We start from the raw sequence: 21,733 nt of genomic DNA on the forward strand, positions 1-21,733 counted from the left end.
ATTGCATAATAGAATTTGGCAATTATTAAATATTGTTTATGGTAATTATTGTATGACTTTTAATACTAAAATTATTAGGTAGAATTTTTATAATTAAGGTATAATATTCTTAAGGTAAAATATTCCTTATATATGGTTTACCCGTATTAACCATCACTATATTAAATTAATAAATAATTCTTTTAATATAATATATTATTAAATCTAAACATATGATTAATATTTATTCAATATTATTACGGAAGTATTACAATTATAAATTTTACTCCGTATTAAATTTTAAATGGCTTAGCATATCGAAGCAAACATGGTAAGTCAATAACATTATTTTACATTAGTAAAGTGATTTTATATCAAGGAATGTCAAATGAAGAATAAAATCAAAATAATACTCTATTGAAAAAAAAAAAAAAAAAAAAAAAAAAAGCCACAGTACTTAATCATTTTTTTCCTAAAAAAAAAAAAAATTTAAATGGCAAGAAAAACGTCTTGAAGGGAAAGACAAACTACTCTCTTATTACAAAAAATGTACACTTTAAAAACGGAGAAATTGAATCGAAACAAAGTCCAATGCTTTGATATATTGACAACTAAAAAATGCTTTTAATTTCATTTTGATTTTTATTGTATTCTTAGTATGGTTCCCTCTATAAGTCTATATATATTTACATATACACATAATTCGTCCCTCGATCACAAAATTTTATCATCTTGATGAGCAAGGAACTCTTTTGCTTCTCGATCAATCTTTCTAGATCTGTATCTTCTCCACAAAAAAAAAAAAAAAAAAAAAAAAAAAAAAAAAAAAAAAAAAAAAAAGAAGACAAAAAAATATATATATCAACATTTTTTCTTATGAACCACTTTTGTTGTTTAAAAACCATAAAATACAAAAAAATAAAAACAAAACAAAACCCAAAAAGAAGAAAAAAATAAAAGAAACTAAGATGATGAAAACCTCACCAATGTAAATCACGTATCAACCTCAACTGTGCAAGATCACATGATGATTAGAAGTCTATTGCTTCCCGGTCAATCTTTCTAGATCCGTATAGTATCTTCTCCACAAAAATAGACCAAAAAAAAAAGAATATATCAACATTTTTTCTTACGAACCACTTTTGTTGTTTAAAAATCAAAAAATACAAAAAAATAAAAACAAAACAAAACCCAAAAAGAAGAAAAAATAAAAGAAACTAAGATAATGAAAACCTCACCAGTGCAAATCACGTATCAACCTCAACTGTGGAAGATCACAGGATGATTAGAAGTCTATTGCTTCCCGATCAATCTTTCTAGATCCGTATCTTCTCTACAAAAATAGACAAAAAAAAAAAAAAAGAATATATCAACATTTTTTCTTACGAACCACTTTTGTTGTTTAAAAATCAGAAAATACAAAAGAATAAAAACAAAACAAAACCCAAAAAGAATAAAAAATTAAAGAAACTAAGATAATGAAAACCTCACCAGTGCAAATCACGTATCAACCTCAACTGTGGAAGATCACAGGATGATTAGCAAAAATCAATAAAATAATTAACCTTAATTGGGGTTGTGTATGGTCATATAAGGTGTATTTATACTCAATGGATGAGATCAATAGGGTTTAGTATTGAAATTATAAAATGGTAAGAGATCTCAAGAAAGGTAAAATCTTTAATATTATTAAAATGCCATATTTGTCTAAATATTTGATATTACAAAAATGCCTCTAAGTTTTGGGGGGGAAAATTTGACTAGGAGTATTTTACTTTTATATATACTAGTATTTGCACCCGTGCGATGCACGGAATGAATTTGTTAATAATATATGAATTTATATATAATTATTTAAATTAGAACATCAAATATTATATAGTGCAATTAAAGATATGGTTTAGATCGTTTATATATTTTGATGATATCATTTCTTGAATTTGTGCAAATAATTGCTCAAATTAATAGCTAATGTCTAGATGTATGCATGCGGTGCTATAACTTTAAAGATTTTATTTATCATTGTTTAGTGTTTTCATAAATTAGGCAAATGTGCTCGTACTCTAACAGCTCGAAATGAATGGCTACCCTTATTCATTTGTATGGAAGATATTTTTTTTTTTTGTCTAGATATATAACAATTTTTCATTTAAAAAAAAAAAAACTTAATATCACCAATTATATTTACACATTATTGAAACCTCTTTCTAGACGACATTGGTAGTGGCAACACAATCTTGTTTATCTTCATCTAGAGCTAACACCTTCAATCCAACAGGACAGGTTACTTGGGTGAAAATATATAATGGTAGAATCTCAATTAGTTATCCTTTTATATTTTCAGTCAATTAGAATATCAAATGCAGTGATATTTTTACATAATTTTCGTTTCATTTTTAATTGATGATGTAGATATTATTATTGAAATATTTCCGTTCTATTTTTAATTTACTTTTACTATTTTTTAAAATATGCATTTACTATTGATAATGTATAATATTATTATTGAAATATTTCCCTCCAATTTTTAATTTCCATTCCATTTTTAATTAAAATGCAATGATCTGACCATTTATTTTTTTAGTCAATTATGGATCATTTTTTATTTGCAGTCAATTATTAATATTCATTTCCTCTTATAATTTCAGTCAATTAGTAATATTAGATTCATTTTCAGTCAATATTTCTTTTTTATTTTTAGTCAATTAGTCAATTAGAATATAGATGCAATGATATTTTTACCTAATATTTTCGTTTCATTTTTAATTTTCATTGACTATTTATAAATAGTTATGCTGTGAAACCGTGTCCACATTGCAAGGTGGACACAATTCTATTTTCATAATTACTGAATTATATGTTCATAATTATAAAACTATATATTCATAATCTCTGAACTTCGTAATCATAATTATTGAACTCTATATTCACAATTACAAAACTCTATGTTCATAATTATTGAACTATATGTTCATAATTATAAAATTATATATTCATAATTTTTGAACTTCATATTCACAATTATTGAATCTCTATATTCATAATTACATAACTATAAGTTCATAATTATGTTCACAACACTATATTCATAATTATAGAACCATATGTTCATAATTTTTGAACTATATAATCATAATTATGAACAATTTTGGAACCGTGTCTACCTTGCAAGGTGAACACGGTTCCACGGCATAATTTTTCAGGTCAATAGTACTCAAAAAATAAATAATAATAATAATAATAATAATAATAATAATAATAATAATAATAATAATAATAATAATAATAATAATAATAATAATAATAATAATAAAAAGAGCCTTTGAACTTCTCAATACTTACCCACATGGATGGTCAAACAATTATATTTGTAAGAGAAGTAATATATAGAGGAGTTCAAGAGCTCCTCTTTCCAAACATTTTTAATATGGGATCAAAATGATCCAACATCATTTACAAAGGGAGTCCGTGACTCCCTTTTGTCTTCTTCTTATTATTTTTAATTTTAATTTTATTTTGTATATTGTTTTGTTTGTATTATTATTATTATTATTATTATTATTATTATTATTATTATTATTATTATTATTATTATTTGATTATTGATAAATTCGCCAAAATTTTAACAAATTCGTCATTTTAACATTTTAACTTTCATCAAAACACCAAAAAAAATTATATAATAACGTGGTAATTTTCTCCAACTTGCTAAAAACTAATACAACACATACATTTTGGTTTAATCTTTCATAACCCACCACTAATAATAAATAATAAATAAATAAAAACTAAAATAAGAAGACAAAGTTACAACTTCTTAAATAAGAACATTTTGACCTCTCAATATTTGTCCACATTGATGGGCAGTAAGAGGATCATGCTCTCTCTTTTCAAACATTTTTAATGTGCGATCAAAATGATCCTAGATCATTTACAAAGGGAGCCCGTGACTCTTTTTTTTTTTTTTTTTTTTAAATTTTAATTTTATTTTGTATATAGTTTTGTTTTGGATTATTATTATTATTATTATTATTATTATTATTATTATTATTATTATTATTATTATTATTATTATTATTATTATTATTATTATTATTATTATTACTATTATTATTATTATTGTTGTTGTTGTTGTTGTTATTATTATTGTTGTTGTTGTTGATATTATTATTATTATTGTTGTTGTTGTTGATATTATTATTATTATTGGTGTTGTTGTTGATATTATTATTATTGTTGTTGTTGTTATTCTAATTTGATTATTTGACAAATTCGTCAAAATTTTAAGAAATCCGTCTGTTTAACATTTTATATTTAATCAAAATACCAAAAATATTATTTAATAACTTAGCAATTTGATCCAAACTGCTAAAAACTAAAACAACTCATATACGTTTTGGGTTAATCTTTCTTAAACCCCCTAATAAATTAAAAAAATTATATAAAAAAAAAACTAAAATAAGAAGCCAATAAGATAAGGTTTCTTAAATAAAAGCATTTTGACACGTAGATTTTCAAAAGGTTGAGAAAGTATACATGTAACAGGGTCAATCGAATAGTTATGCTATGGAATTGTGTCCACCTTGCAAGGTGGACACAGTCTATGGTTATAATTACTGAACTATATGTTCATTATTATAAAGTTATATATTCATAATCTTTGAACTTCATATTCATAATTATTGAACTCTATATTTACAATTACAGAACTCTATGTTCATAATTACTAAACTATATGTTCAAAATTATGTTCACAACACTATGATTATAATAGTTTAACTATATATTCATAATTATGAACAATTTTGGAACCGTGTTTATCTTGCAAGATAGATACGGTTCCACAACACAATTTGCCGGGACAATAGTACTTAACAATACTTGGCCAGATGGATGGGAAAGCAATTGTATGGTTATATAGAGGAGATCAAGAGATCCTCTTTCCAAACATTTTCAATGTGGGATCAAAATGATCCCACATCATTTACTAAGGGGAGCCATCTTTGTCTTCTTCTTATTTTTTTTTTTTAATTTTAAATTTATTTTGTATATAGTTTTGTTTGGATTATTATTATTATTATTATTATTATTATTATTATTATTATTATTATTATTATTATTATTATTATTATTGTTGTTGTTGTTGTTGTTGTTATTTTAATTTTATTTTATACTCGAACAATAATATTTTTATTATACTTGAACAATAATATTATCAATTATATTATATTATAAAATATAATATCATATATAATATTACCAATTAATAGATTTTATTTAATTTTCATTTGACATTTACTTAACAAATAAGTTTTGAATCTCTATATTCATAATTACGTAACTATATGTTCATAATTATGCTCACAACACTATGTTCATAATTATAGAACTATATGTTCATAATTGTTGAACTATATATTCATAATTATGAATAATTTTGGAATCGTGTCTATCTTGCAAGGTAGACACAATTCCACAGCATAATTTATCGGGTCAATAATACTAAAAAAAAAAAAAATCTTCGGACTTCTCAATACTTGCCCACATTGATGAGCAAGCAATTATGTTTGTAAAAGGAGCATTGCTCTTCTTATATAAAGGAGCTTAAGAGCTCCTTCTCTAAACATTACCAATGTGGGATCAAATGATCCAACATCATTTATAAAGGGGAGTCCATAGCACCCTTTTGTTTTCTTCTTATTTATTTTAGTTTTAGTTTTATTTTGTATATCGTTTTATTTGGATTACTATTATTATATTTTTACTTTTATTTTTTTAAATTTGATTATTAATAAATTCGTCAAAATTTTAACAAATTCGTCATTTTAATATTTTAACTTTAATCAAAACCCCCAAAAAAATTATATAGTAACTCAGTAATTTGCTCCAAATGGCTAAAAACTAATACAACACATAAATTTTGTGTTAATCTTTCACAACCCCCATTAATTAATTAATAATAAATAAATAAGTAATAAATAATAAATAAATAAATAAAAACTAAAATAAGAAGACAAAGTTGAAACTTCTTAAATAAGAAGCTTTTGACATCTCAATACTTGCCCACATTGATGAGCAAGAAATTATGTTTGTAAGGGGATCATTGCTCCTCTTATATAGAGGAGCTCTCTCTTTTCAAACATTTTTAATGTGGGATAAAAATGATCTCAAAATCATTTACAAAGGAAGCCCGTGACTCCCCTTTGTCTTTTTTTTTTGTTTTTGTTTTTAATTTTAATTTTATTTTGTTTGGATTATTATTATTATTATTATTATTATTATTATTATTATTATTATTATTATTATTATTATTATTATTGTTATTGTTGTTGTTGTTGTTGTTGTTGTTGTTGTTGTAGTTGTTGTTGTTGTAATTTGATTATTTGGAAAATTCGTCAAAATTTTAAGAAATTCGTCTGTTTAACATTTTATATTTTATCAAAACACCAAAAATATTATTTAATAACTTAACAATTTGCTCGAAACTGCTAAAAACTAAAACAACTCATATACATTTTTTGTTAATCTTTCCCAAACCCCCTAATAAAAAAAAATTAAGAATCAATTAAGATAAGTTTTTTTTTTTTTTTTTTTTAAATAAGAGACATTTGACATGTTGGGTTTTAATAGGTTGTGAAACCATGTCCACCTTGCAGTTCTATGTTCATAAATACTGAACTATAAGTTCATTATCATAAAGCTATATATTCATAATCTTTGAACTTCATATTCATAATTATTGAATTCTATATTTATAATTACAGAACTCTATGTTCATAGTTATTGAATTATATGTTCATAATTATAAAGATACATATTCATAATTTTTGAACTTCATATTCCCAATTATTGAATCTCTATGTTCATAATTAGATAACTATGTGTTTATAATTATGTTCACAACACTATGTTCATAATTATAGAACTATATGTTCATAATTTTTGAACTATATATTGATTATTGATTATTATATTCATAATTATGAACTTATGAACTATTTTTGAACCATGTCTACCTTGCAAGGTGGACACAGTTCCACAGCATAATTTGTCGGGTCAATAGTACTATAAAAAGCCTTTGGACTTCTCAATACTTGCCCACATTGATGGTCAAGCAATTGTATCGTTATACAGAGGAGATCAAGAGCTCCACTTTCCAAACATTTTCAATGTGGGATCAAAATGATCCACATCATTTACAAAGGTGAGCCACCTTTGTCTTTTTTTTTTTCTTTTTTTTTTTTTTAATTTTTTATTTTGTATATAGTTTTGTTTGAATTATTACTATTACTACTATTATTGTTATTGTTATTATTATTATTATTATTATTATTTTATTATTATTATTGTTGTTGTTATTGTTATTATTGTTATTATTTTAATTTTATTTTATACTTGAACAATAATATTTTTATTATACTTGAACAATAATATTATCAATTATATTATATTATAGAATATAATACCATATATAATATTACCAATTAATAGATTTTATTTAATTTTCATTTGACATTTACTTACCAAATAAGTTTTGAATCTCTATATTCATAATTACATAACTATATGTTCATAATTATGCTCACAACACTATGTTCATAATTATAGAACTATATGTTTATAATTGTTGAACTATATATATTCATAATTATGAACAATTTTGGAATCGTGTCTACCTTGCAAGGTTGACACAATTCCACAACATAATTTATCGGGTCAATAGTACTAAAAAAAAAAATCTTTAGACTTCTCAACTTCTCAATAGTTGCCCACATTGATGAGCAAGCAATTATGTTTGTAAAAGGAGCATTGCTCCTCTTATATAGAGGAGCTCAAGAGCTCATTTTCTAAACATTTTCAATGTGGGATCAAATGATCCAACATCATTTACAAAGGTGAGTCCTTGACACCCTTTTATCTTCTTCTTATTTATTTTAGTTTTAATTTTAATTTTATTTTGTATATCGTTTTGTTTGGATTACTATTATTATTATTATATTATTATTATTATTGTTATTTATTTATTTGATTATTGATAAATTCGCCAAAATTTTAACAAATTCATCATTTTAACATTTTAACTTTAATCAAAACTCCCAAAAAATTATATAGTAATTCAGTAATTTGCTTCAAATGGCTAAAAACTAATACAACACATACATTTTGTGTTAATCTTTCACAGCCCCCATTAATAATAAATAAATAAATAAAAACTAAAATAAGAAGACATAGTTGAGGCTTCTTAAATAAGAAGCTTTTGACATCTCAATACTTGCCCACATTGATGGGCAAGAAATTATGTTTGTAAGGGGATCATTGCTCCTCTTATATAGATGAGCTCTCTCCTTTCAAACATTTTCAATGTGGGATAAAAATGATCTCAAAATCATTTACAAATGCAGCCCGTGACTCCCCTTGTCTTTTTTTCTTTTCGTTTTTTTTTTTGTTTTTAATTTTAATTGTATTTTGTATATAGTTTTGTTTGGATTATTATTATTATTGTTGTTGTTGTTGTTATTGTAATTTGATTATTTGACAAATTCGTCAAAATTTTAAGAAATTTGTCTATTTAACATTTTATATTTTATCAAAACAACAAAAATATTATTTAATAACTTAATAAACTTGCTCGAAACTGCTAAAAACTAAAACAACTCATATACATTTTTGGTTAATCTTTTTCAAATCCCCTAATAAATAAAAAAAATTAAAATAAAAATTAAGAATCCATTAAGATAAGTTTTTTTAAATAAGAGCCATTTGACACGTTGGTTTTAATAGGTTGTGGAACCGTGCCCACCTTGCAGTTCTATGTTCATAAATATTGAACAATAAGTTCATTATTATAAAGCTATATATTCATAATCTTTGAACTTCATATTCATAATTATTGAACTCTATATTTATAATTACAGAACTCTATGTTCATAGTTATTGAATTATATGTTCATAATTATACAGATATATATTCATAATTTTTGAACTTCATATTCACAATTATTGAATCTCTATATTCATAATTAGATAACTATGTGTTTATAATTATGTTCACAACACTATGTTCATAATTTTTGAACTATATATTGATTATTATTATATTCATAATTATGAACTATTGTTGAACCATGTCTACCTTGCAAGGTGGACACATTTCCACAGCATAATTGTCGGGTCAATATAGTAGTACTATAAAAAGCCTTTGCAAGCAATTGTATGGCTATATAGAGGAGATCAAGAGCCCCTCTTTTCAAACATTTTCAATGTGGGATCAAAAATTTTCAATGTGGGATCAAAATGATCCCACATCATTTACTAAGGGGAGCCACCTTTGTCTTCTTCTTATTTTATTTTTAATTTTAATTTTATTTTGTATATAGTTTTGTTTGGATTATTATTATTATTATTATTATTATTATTATTATTATTATTATTATTATTATTATTATTATTATTGTTGTTGTTGTTGTTGTTGTTATTATTATTATAATTTTATTTTATACTTGAACAATAATATTTTTATTATACTTGAACAATAATTTTATCAATTATATTATATTATAGAATATAATACCATATATAATATTACAAATTAATAGATTTTATTTAATTTCCATTTGACATTTACTTACCAAATAAGTTTTGAATCTCTATATTTATAATTACATAACTATATGTTCATAATTATGCTCACAACACTATGTTCATAATTATAGAACTATATGTTCATAATTGTTGAACAATATATTCATAATTATGAAAAATTTTAGAATCATGTCTACCTTGCAAGGTGGACACAATTCTACAGCATAATTTATCGGGTCAATAGTACTAAAAAAAATCTTTGGACTTCTCAATACTTGCCCACATTGATGGGCAAGCAATTATGTTTGTAAAAGGAGCATTGCTCTTCTTATATAGAGGAGCTCAAGAGCTCCTTCTCTAGACATTACCAATGTGGGATCAAATGATCCAACATCATTTACAAAGGGGAGTCCATGACACCCTTTTGTTTTCTTCATATTTATTTTAGTTTTAGTTTTATTTTGTATATCATTTTGTTTGGATTACTATTATTATATTATTATTACTATTTTTTAATTTGATTATTGATAAATTCGCCAAAATTTTAACAAATTCGTCATTTTAACATTTTAACTTTAATCAAAACCCCCGAACAATTATATAGTAACTCAGTAATTTGGCTCCAAATGACTAAAAACTAATACAACACATACATTTTGTGTTAATCTTTCACAACCCCCATTAATAACAAATAAATACAAACTAAAATAAGAAGACAAAGTTGAGGCTTCTTAAATATGAAGCTTTTGACATCTCAATACTTGCCCACATTGATGGGCAAGAAATTATGTTTGTAAGAGGATCATTGCTCCTATTATATAGAGGAGCTCTCTCTTTTCAATCATTCAATGTGGGATAAAAATGATCTCAAAATCATTTACAAAGGGAGCCCGTGACTCCCCTTTGTCTATTTTTTTTTTCTTTTTTATTTTTAATTTTAATTTTATTTTGTATATATTTTTGTTTGGATTATTATTATTGTTGTTGTTGTTATTGTTATTTGATTTTTTGGCAAATTCGTTAGAATTTTAAGAAATTCGTCTATTTAACATTTTATATTTATCAAAACACCAAAAATATTATTTAATAACTTAACAATTTGCTCGAAACTGCTAAAAACTAAAACAATTCATATACATTTTTTGGTTAATCTTTCCCAAACACCCTAATAAATTAAAAAAAAAATAAAAAAAAAAAATAAGAATCCATTAAGATAAGTTTTTTTTTTTTTTTTAAGAGCCATTTGACACGTTGAGTTTTAATAGATTGTGGAACCGTGTCCACCTTGCAGTTCTATGTTCATAAATACTAAACTATAAGTTCATTATTATAAAGTTATATATTCATAATCTTTGAACTTCATATTCAAGATTATTGAACTCTATATTCATAATTACAGAACTCTATGTTCATAATTATTGAATTATATGTTCATAATTATAAAAATATATATTCATAATTTTTGAATTTCATATTCACAATTATTGAATCTTTATATTCATAATTAGATAACTATGTGTTCATAATTATGTTCACAACACTATTTTCATAATTATAGAACTATATGTTCATAATTTTTGAACTATATATTGATTATTATATTCATAATTATGAACTATTTTTGAACTATGTCTACCTTGCAAGGTGGACACATTTCCACAACATAATTTGTCGGGTCAATAATATAGTACTATAAAAAGCCTTTGGACTTCTCAATACTTACCCACATTGATGGGCAAGCAATTGTGTGGTTGTAAGAAGAGCATTACTCCTCTTATATAGAAGAGATCTAGAGCTCATCTTTCCAAACATTTTCAATGTGGGATCAAAATGATCCCACATCATTTACTAATGGGAGCCACTTTTGTCTTCTTCTTCTTTTTTTAAATTTTAATTTTAATTTTATTTTGTATATAGTTTTGTTTAGATTATTATTATTATTATTATTATTATTATTATTATTATTGTTGTTGTTGTTGTTGTTGTTGTTGTTGTTGTTATTTTAATTTTATTTTATACTTGAACAATAATATTATCAATTATATTATATTATAGAATATAATACCATATATAATATTACCAATTAAGAGATTTTATTTAATTTCCATTTGACATTTACTTACCAAATAAGTTTTACTACTAAAGTTTTGCGGGGAAAATTTGTTAGGAGGATTTTACTTTTATATATATATATATATATAGATTTATATATTATTACTATCAATATATACATCTAATATCTAATATATATATAATATCACACGTATATATAAATGACTATATATATAAATTTTTATATCTATAATTATTATTTCAATATATATGAATTTACAAAAATGGCCCTAAGTTTTGGGGGGAAAATTGGTTTGGAGGATTTTACTTTTATATATATATAGATATAGATATAGATTTATTTACCAAGTATTTTATACAAATATAATAAATATTAATATTTTGTTCAATACTTTTACATGATAATCTACGACACACATCTCACAACACATGAAACATGTAGGGAAAAAACTATCACTACCAAATATCAATAGGTGTTTAGAAGATAAAGAGTTCATATTACAACTAAAATCTCAGTCATATACACAGCAAAGCAAATCTAAAATTTCATACACCATAATCTCATTGCATGATGAATCCTTCTATGTTGCCACCAGTAACCTAATTACACATGACACACTACCAATTTTGACAAAGTTTCAAAAAAATAAAATAAAAAAAAAAAATAATAATAAAAAAAAAATTGACAAGGAACAAGCAAAATGTTGTGGGATTAGGTCATTTAGTATTTTTGAATGTTGTGTCCTCCTTCACTGTACGTAATGTACATTTCCATTTTCCAATGCAACTGTACTCTTTGACAATTTCGTGAGTTTTCACTTTTCACAAAGGCTCCATATTGAAAATGACATACAGTCATCACGTTGTATGCTTTTTTTTTTTTTTTTTTTTTTTTTTTTTTTTCTTGGAACAAGGTTCAAATTAGTTACTTAACGTAATATGAAAATGCAATTATATCACTCAACAAAAAAAAAGGTGTAATTAGACCACTGAACACTCAAAAAACGTGCAATTATGTCACAGAACACTCCAAATATATGCAATTTCACTGGATAGCAGGTTACGATCAATTTTAGTAGGTTACCTACTTACGTGACAGCTGAGTTGTCATTTTAATAATTTTTAAATAAATTTTAATAATAAATTTTTTTAAAGATTGAAAAAAATAAAAATAAAAATAAAAAATAAAACGACCCGTCATTTTTTTAATTTTTTTAATTTATTTAAAATAATTTAAAAATTATTAAAAACGAGAACTAAGCTGTCACGTAAGTAAGTAACCCGCTAAAATTGATGGTAACCTGCTATCATGTGAAATTGCATACATTTGGAGTGTTCAGTGGCTTAATTGCACTTTTTTTTAGTTCAGTGATCTAATTGCATTTTCAGGTTACGTTCAATGACCAATTTGAACCTTATTCCTTTTTTCTTTATGTACCACTGTACTACTAAGAGAAAAAGGAGAACAATACTTTCTCTAAATAATGGGAATTTTTAATTTAATTTGTACAAATTTATAATTAGATACAGTACTAAAAATTATATTTTTCATATTTATTATTCTACTAATTATACGCAGATTGTACGAATAGTTTAATACCTAATGTTTATATTTAGATACATATTTGAAAGTATATCAATGTAAGATTATATAAGAAAAGTTTATACATAAGTAATTTAATGTTAATTTTGTTTATTTAAATATGTAACTCAAAGTATATGAATGCAAGATAATATAGAAAATTCATTATAATTGTCACTAAAATAGATGTTTGTAACTTTGTAAAATCGATAGTCTTAGTACTTGGTGTAAAAACGATAGTATAAATAAATACTACTTTTGATTTGAATTTTTCTAAGTATTCTTAATTCTCTTTTGAATAACATTGTCATTGTCGATCTTCATCTTCATTATTTGTCATGTCTCTTCCTTTTTGTTGGTAGTGTGTTATTTACAATTGGGTTATTGTTGGTAGCATAAATGACAATATCATGCAAATTATAGTGTAAGAAGCTGTGGATTTTTTGCTTTATATAATACAAATTATATTTCCCTTTCCTTACTCCTAAGTCATCTCACATACACTATGCCACACAAGCAAAAAATCCAACAAAAATGAACAAGTTTAATTTATTTATTCATGACCAAGTTTATTTATTTATTCACTTATTAAACAAGTTTAATTTATTTATTCATGACCAAGTTTAAGTATTATTTTCAATTTAGAGTTTGTTGGTATGTTTAATGAAAGCAAATTTAATTTAAGGAGTAAATACCGACGGAGGTCCTCCAACTTTGGTGGCACTGCCACTTTTAGTCCTCAACTTTTAAATCAACCACTTTTAGTCCTCTTACTTTTTGTTTCTAGCCATCTATGGTCCTTTCGTTAAACTTGACCATCTAATGCCCCTTTTTAAAAGATAATTCAGTCCTTTCATAATTAATTTATTAATTATTATGTTTAATTTCCTCATTAGAATAGCCAAACAATGGTTTCCCAGCTATGAACGTGTACAAAACCAGTTCGTGAATCAAAATGGCGTACAAAAGTTGGTACCAAAGTTGTGTCAAAACGCCGTCGGGATACTTGGTATGACTCGGCAAACATAATAATTAATAAATTAATTATGAAAGGACTAAATTATCCTTGAGAAAACGACATTAGATGGTCAAGTTTAACAGAAGGACCATAGATGGCTAGAAACAAAAAGTGAGAGGACTAAGAGTGGTTGATTTAAAAGTTGAGGACTAAAAGTAACAATATCACCTCCGCTAGTATTTACTCTTAATTTAAGCTTATAATGGATCGCATTAGGTTTAGAAGACCGCAAAATTAAATATACAATTGTGCACAAACAAATGGGCTTTTGTATTAGACACCGAAACTTTGGTATGAAATTAGGTAGGGGCCGCGCGAACGCAGGCCCCCTCTACCACAAATTATGACGTAGGCTCCACCTATAAGGTAGACCTTAGGTTAACACCCTTCCAAAGTGCAATGGAAGTCATCAACCTAGGCCATGGGCCTTGCTGGTCACCCATTGACCCCGTCCAGGTAAGTATGTTATCCCATTGCACTCGGCCCATTTTTATAACCTACTGCTCTGCTCCACTTTCTGTGTTCAACCGATGTGGGAATCCCTTGGGTATGCAAATGAAGTAATGAACCACTTCTTCTTCTGCTGCTCTTTTCTTTTGCTGTTTTTCTTACTGCCATTTACAAAATCTAAATTCCTTAGCGTATTTATTGCATCCACAAAAGTTAAAATGGTAATAAGATGCAACTCTTAAACCAACTATTCTTCACAAAAATAATTGCAGATCATATGTATGTCTGTCTGCTTTGTTGCTTGGGGTTGTGAGAATGGAAAAAGTTTATTCAAAGCTTCAGAGGAATAATCTCTCAATATTCAAAGGATGATGTTAAGGCTCAAGACAGCAACAGCATATATCCATTATCCACTGATGGAGAAAAAAGAAGACAAGACCGATGGAGGAAAGGCGGAGGAAGAAAACAAAAACTGATGGCGAACTTGTTATTTTTAAAAAAATGGAGGGCAATTAAAAAGAAAAAATAAATAAAAAATTAGATCAAAAAATTACATCCATTAGATTTGAAATCAATGGTTAGTAAGGGGTGTCATTTTTGAGGAGCAATTTCCAAATATAAGTATAGGAGAGATTAATTAAGATTCAATTCGAAATCTGAGCTTGTTAAAATGATTTGTTTAATTTGCAAACGTAACTATTGTTGCTATAATTTTTCATTTCACTATATATGAACATGTAATAGTTCTTTTTTTTTTTTTGAAAAGGAACATGTAAAAAAAAAAATAAAAATAAAAAAAAGAACTATTACATGTAATAGTTCACTAATTATTAAAAGATTAAAAAAATAATCTAACAAAAATAATGTATTTATTGAAGCATGTGGTCCATCTCAACTAAAATCCTAAGTTGATAGTTAGATTGCACATTTATGGTTATATGTTCAACAATATTCACCTAGATTCTAATGTAACAAGTTGTTCTATTTGCACCATCTATAAAGCTAACACACCTATAAAAAAGTGAGGTAAATAACAATGAGGTGATGCAAATAGAATTCTCCTTTAAAATTCAGGTCCTTTCTACTTAACTTGAAACCCTCTTTTCTTTAAATTAAAGCCATATCATATAATTTTGACTGCAGAATTGCAAATTCACTTTTCATTATTATTATTATTATTATTATTATTATTATTATTATTATTATTATTATATTGATTAAAGAAATAATTCTTTTTTTAATAAAATGATATGAAAGTGAGACCATTTTTTAAAGAGGGGAGAGAATTGTATGGATGAAGACTGAATGGTGATTACCTGTAAACTTAGTGATATGTCATTTTGAAAGTGAGATAAAATTGTAAATTAAAGTGAAAATAACCTTAGCATTTTATTAAAGTGAAAATAATCTTAGCATTTTATTTAGGATATGAATGCAATGTGCTTTAATTTTTAATTTTTTATTTATCATTGATCATTCTACCGTTTTCAATTAAACCATAATATTTTTAAAACAACAAAAAAAAACTTTCTCTACGACATTTATTCTAAAAATAGTATCATAGATTGATTATTCATGCCAAATTTGTAGTTTATTTAAAGCAATGTGATCAATTAAACATTATAAATTTTCATAATTAATTAATATACTTAAGACTTCATAACTATATATTATTTAATTTGCGCCTTTGCCAAACAGGATTAATAAGCTATATATTATTTAATTTGTAGTCTCGAAAATAAATTTTTCGTCAACTTCTATTAAGCTTTTAAATTGTTGATGATTTTTCTTTTAGTAATTTCAACTGTATCCCAATTGCTATTTTCAACCATGTTTTATTGTATGTTTGATAGAAAAAAAAAAAAAAAAAAAAAAAAAAAAAAAAAAAAAAAAAGCTTAAAATAACATTTAAAGTGATCGTTTTGACATTTTGTAGTATAATTTTAAGTGAGATTCACTTTCAATTTGAGTCCATTCAAACTAGATTCCAGTTCTTTTAAGTAAGATTTTTAATTTGATATAGGAATAAGGTTCAAATTGGCCACTGAACGTAACATGAAAATGCAATTAGGCCACTGAACGAAAAAAAAGTGCAATTAGGCCACTGAACACTCAAAAAATGTGCAATTTCACCTGATAGCAGGTTACCCTCAATTTTAACAGGTTATCTGCTTACGTGGCAGCTGAGTTGGCATTTTTAATAAATTTTAATTATTTTTTAATAAATTTTAATAATAACTTTTTATTAAAAAAATTTTTTTAAAAAAATAAAAACGACTTTATTTTATTTTTTATTTAATTTTTTCCAATTTTTTATAAAATTTATTATTAAAATTAATTATTAAAAATGCCAACTAAGCTGCCACGTAAGCAGGTAACCTGCTAAAATTGATAGTAACCTGCTATCCGGTAAAATTGCATGAGTTTGAAGAGTTCAGTGGCCTAATTGCACATTTTTTGAGTGTTCAATGGTCTAATTGCATTTTTTTTTCGTTCAGTGGCCTAATTGCATTTTCAGGTTACGTTCAGTGGCCAATTTGAACCTTATTCCTTTGATATATTATAAGCTTAAAATGAATAATAGATAAATAAAAAATTGATTTTCAATGTGTATCCATTTGAGTTGGAATGTCTTTGTCCCACACAGCCACACTGGAAACGGGATGTGAGCAGTTTACATTAGTATATACTCTGTATACAATTTCTCATTTTGAAAAGTTTGAATTGTATAAAGATGTTGAAAGAAAAATTAGATAAAAGGAGCAATCAAATTCAAAGACAATATTGCTGGGCAGCCTCAAGCTTTCTCCCAGACAAGTTGTGTTTACCCTTGCCATCTAGAGGAAGTTCCTTTGGAAAGACCCAGAAGAAAATCTGGAAGTCAAACCCTTTGTCATATTTTCGGCGTCGAGTTTCACACTTTGCCTTCCAGCCGTCAAATCCTTTTCGCGATCCCAAGGTTTCCATGGATGGTTTCCTTCCCATTCTTCTTTCTCCACCTCCCCCTGCTTTGCTTTTTTCTTGGACTTGCTCCGAGCTTTCTCTTGATGCTTTTCTACCAAAGATTTTGATCGGTTAGCCTTGTTGTACTGATCCACGAGTTCAGCATCTGCATTTTCCCTTTTCGTATCCTGTTCTTTAGAAGCAAGTGCAGTAGCCTCATTGTAGGCTTCTAAATAACTGCAATATCAATATACAACATTTATTTTAGTGTTTTTTAATCAAAGCCAAAATGCCCATCTAGAATATATAGAATACCAAACTCACTTCATTTTGGCTTTCAGTGCTCTATCTGAAGGAGCATCTGTCCAGACACTAGTATCACCGCGCCCCTCCTTGGAACTCTTGCTAAATGTTGTTGAATGCATTGGCATGCCGCCAGGCTAAGGTAGAAAATGAAACAGATAATTTAGTTTAGTTTCAATTTGGATCACAAACTTCTACGTCTAAATCAGAAGTTTCTTTAAGGTAGTTGAGCATTCTTTCCAGTCACTAAAAGATACTGAAAAACATAAGTAGGTGTAGCTCTCACTTTTCTTTCAGGAGGCAGGGTTGTCATCCATTCATCTCTTTTTGGTGGTGCTTTCACCCCCACCTCTGCTAACAGTATATCATCACCCTCCATGGATATACCTGGCAGCCAGCAACTGTCAGTTTATCATCAAGATCATTAACTAAACAAGTTAAGAGCAGTAACAGAAATAAAAAAAAAATTATTGTCAAATACAGCTGTCATCAGGAGAAATCTCCGATTTATAGTCAATTCACAAGATTCTGTATAAAATATAACACTTCAACATCTTGATAGTTCATTACTCATATTTTGCATAGAGTTAGGTATAAAATATATTTATTACACATACAAACACAAATTTTAGTAAATCTCCTTTCCATTTGCCGAGTGCACAGTATATAATATCTTGCAATAGAATTGACCAAGTGATGTGGCAAAACCCACAAAAACCTTCCAAAGTGGAAAAATGAAATATTTGCATTTCATCTGCTCAGTGCTTCCCACAACCCACACAAAAACAAATGAGTAAAAAAAAAGGTGAAAATGGCTAACCTTGCAAACGTCTCCACTGTGCAGCTTCACGCATAGCTTGCAAATCTGCCTACAGAGTAGAAACACATGTTAACACAAAAACAGTGTCACAAAAAAGAAGAGCTTAAGCATGTCTATGCCCAATGGAGCACCAAAACTTTACCTTCATTTCCTCCTGCTCCTCCTTAAGCTTTATTTTGTCATCCAATGCTTTTCTCTGAATGAGATGTCATTTTATAGAAACATCAAGATATTTCTTATGCATGTAAGGAAAATATGCACACATTAAAACCATCAGCAGAAGAAAACATATTGTAATTCCACAACTTAAGAGTGAAGAGAGATATACACCATGCCATTCACATAAAAGTAAAACTTCTAATTATCTTAAATGCCTCGGCTCAATCATCAAAAGTGAAGTTCATATGCGGATAAAAAATAATTGGCTCCCACATTCTTGAGGAATGACACTAAAACACCATACCATTTTCAACCCATAGAAACATTAAACCAGCCAAGAGTTTTGCAGAAGAGATGCATAGTTGCCCCCTTCCCAGTACCAAACATCATAATATGCTGATTTGAGAGGTGCAAGTACTATTGTTATTACCTTTTTTGCTCAAAACAATGAAACAAGTATTGCTTTTAAAGACAAGTCTTTGTCTGTTTTTGATAGTCACCTGATAAGTCTATTTAACTATTAATATGGCAGTCTGCAATAGGGCTGCAAGCCCACTTGCAAGTTAGTTGGGTATAAATCCCCATCTTAGTATTGATCATGCTTGAGTAAATGTATGTGTTCCCCATTAGTATTACAAGCCTAGCAAGCTTCACTTTTTCTTTCGCATTCTCTTGTATAATAGAATGATGTTCTACTCCCTTTAGATATAAAGTCCACCATCAATCACTAATCTTCTTCAAGCACCATCCTCCATTCCTCCCTCCCCATTATTCCCTCTCGCATGGACATACAACCCAGAGCCAACATCTCACTGAACTCATAATCCCAACCAGTCATCCTTCAAGCCTCCATTCCAATTAATATGTAATAACAAAGCAATGTATCAAGATTTAGGAATCCAAAAATGACTGTTATCACTAAAAAAACATGCCTCGGCTTCCTCAGCATTACACCTGCTACATGCCCTTCTAATATTTCTAGTCCAAACCTTCAATTGTTTTTAGAGGCATTTCAGACCCTGCAATTCTTCTGTCCTTTTCTGATCTCCCTCACTTATCACTTATAACAAAGTTTTTTTAATTGATAGCAGAGTGTATATAACTGAAAATTAAGTTAATCATTAATGTGATTTCTCTTTTCAAGACACAAAATTCTGCCTGAATATTAACTTACTAAGTTTGTTACAAGTACAGATACAGCACTCACCTTATCTGGATCTTGTAAATCTTTAAACGCTTTGTTCAGTTTAACAAATGCTTGCTGAGCTTGAGGATGAGAACATTTGTCAGGATGCACCATAAGAGACAACTTCCAGTACCTTAGACAAGAAAATCGCAAAAAGTAAATGGCCCATCTTTCATTTGGATTGAAAGAAAATAATAATAATAATAATAATTAAATTAAATAAAAGATACCAACAATCCCACGACTCCCGTCAAACCACAAGAGTATATAAAGTAGGAAGCCCCACTGCATTTAATTGAGTGAGGTAGTACTCCTTCTGTCCCATTTTACTAGTCATGTTTACTATTCATTAGTCAAACCAACTCTTTCTTATTTGTTTATTTTCTTTAATATTTTTTAATTACTTCTAAATTTGATTTTTGTATTTAATAGTCATTTTAATGTAGTTTCTAAATATATAAATTTTATATACTAATACTAAACTTAATATTATGAAAAATTGAATTAAAAATAACTTTAGTCAAGCCTCGTTAACCGAACCAGACACATAAAATACGGAGGGAGTATTTATTTATGGAGTATTTATTTAAACAGGTTCAATGGAACTCCAGCAACATTCAGGTCTCAAAAAGGAAGATGTATGCAACTTTGCCTCTATTTGAACAGAGTTTTTTTTCGGGTTGAAACCCAGACTTATGCACACAAAATTTTAAAAATTAAAAAGTCAACTCTTTAAACTGAATTTAAGATTCTCTATGTTGAATTGAAAGAATACACTATACACATGTAATTATAAACTGAAAACTTCCCTAACCGGAATATTAACTGAAGCATAAGGAAACTAAAAATTACTCTGTTGAATATAAATTACATAATTAAAAACTTTTAAAGCTTGAACTGGGTTAATTTATAATTTCTCCCATCTTTTTCAACACTCATTTTGCTGCAACTTTATAATACCTTAAAGGGCTGAAAAAATTATTTACTCAAAAATCTGTAGAATGTATTTGCCAAAATTTAAGCCGGTTCACGTAAGACAGTCACGTAAACAGAAGGGACGCATTATTAGTCTGGTCAAATTATAACCATTCCAAAGCATTTTGTGTAGTGAACCTTTAGGAGATCTTTCTATAATTCGTTTGTCCTAAATAATTAGATTTTTTGTGCTGGGACATTCTGATTTTACCCTGTTCTGGTAATCGACCTCACACCCAAGAACACTGCTTAAAAACAAAACTAGAGAAGAATAAGCATTCCAGAAAATGGCAACTTACCTCTTCTTCATGTTTTCACTTGCCATATTTCTGTTCATTCCCAAAACATCATAGGGATTGTCTTCCTCAACTCCCATAATTCTAGTAATCTAACAAAGGAAAAGCTAATTAGTCTTCTGCAAACACTAATGGTAATTGCTATATGCAATATATAGATGTAGCAAGAAGCCAAGAAGATATAAAATTCTAACCCAAAACTTAAAATATGACAAGAAACATAATTTCACAATGTTGACATGTGTGCTGTGACAATGTAACATCGGTACAAGCACTGTCATGTGCTAGCATGTGATACTAAATTCACAGAATAGTTGTATCCTTTGATATTTCAAAAGAGGTTAACGAAATATTAGAAACAAAGTAG

The 21,733-nt window shown here is 27.0% G+C and overlaps 1 protein-coding gene across 2 annotated transcripts in view; it reads right to left on the reverse strand.

Moving 5' to 3' along the window:
* LOC109176151 overlaps window positions 1–21,733 on the reverse strand; it is a 36,497-nt gene that overhangs the window by 11,494 nt on the left and 3,270 nt on the right. Inside the window, exons 5-11 of one of the 2 annotated variants that reach the window (XM_019325594.1) lie at window positions 21,370–21,458; window positions 20,117–20,228; window positions 18,893–18,946; window positions 18,751–18,799; window positions 18,217–18,317; window positions 17,952–18,067; window positions 17,504–17,864 (exon numbers count right to left, since the gene is read on the reverse strand). In XM_019325594.1, the coding sequence (XP_019181139.1) occupies window positions 17,522–17,864; window positions 17,952–18,067; window positions 18,217–18,317; window positions 18,751–18,799; window positions 18,893–18,946; window positions 20,117–20,228; window positions 21,370–21,458 (864 nt within the window). In that variant the 3' untranslated portion in view covers window positions 17,504–17,521. Of the gene's footprint in view, window positions 1–17,331; window positions 17,865–17,951; window positions 18,068–18,216; window positions 18,318–18,750; window positions 18,800–18,892; window positions 18,947–20,116; window positions 20,229–21,369; window positions 21,459–21,733 lie in introns of those variants that run through there. The other variant, XM_019325593.1, reaches the window with a different exon arrangement.

The sequence above is a fragment of the Ipomoea nil genome, unplaced genomic scaffold (genome assembly GCF_001879475.1).
Source record: "Ipomoea nil cultivar Tokyo-kokei standard unplaced genomic scaffold, Asagao_1.1 scaffold0688, whole genome shotgun sequence".
NCBI classification, from domain to species: Eukaryota; Viridiplantae; Streptophyta; class Magnoliopsida; order Solanales; family Convolvulaceae; genus Ipomoea; species Ipomoea nil.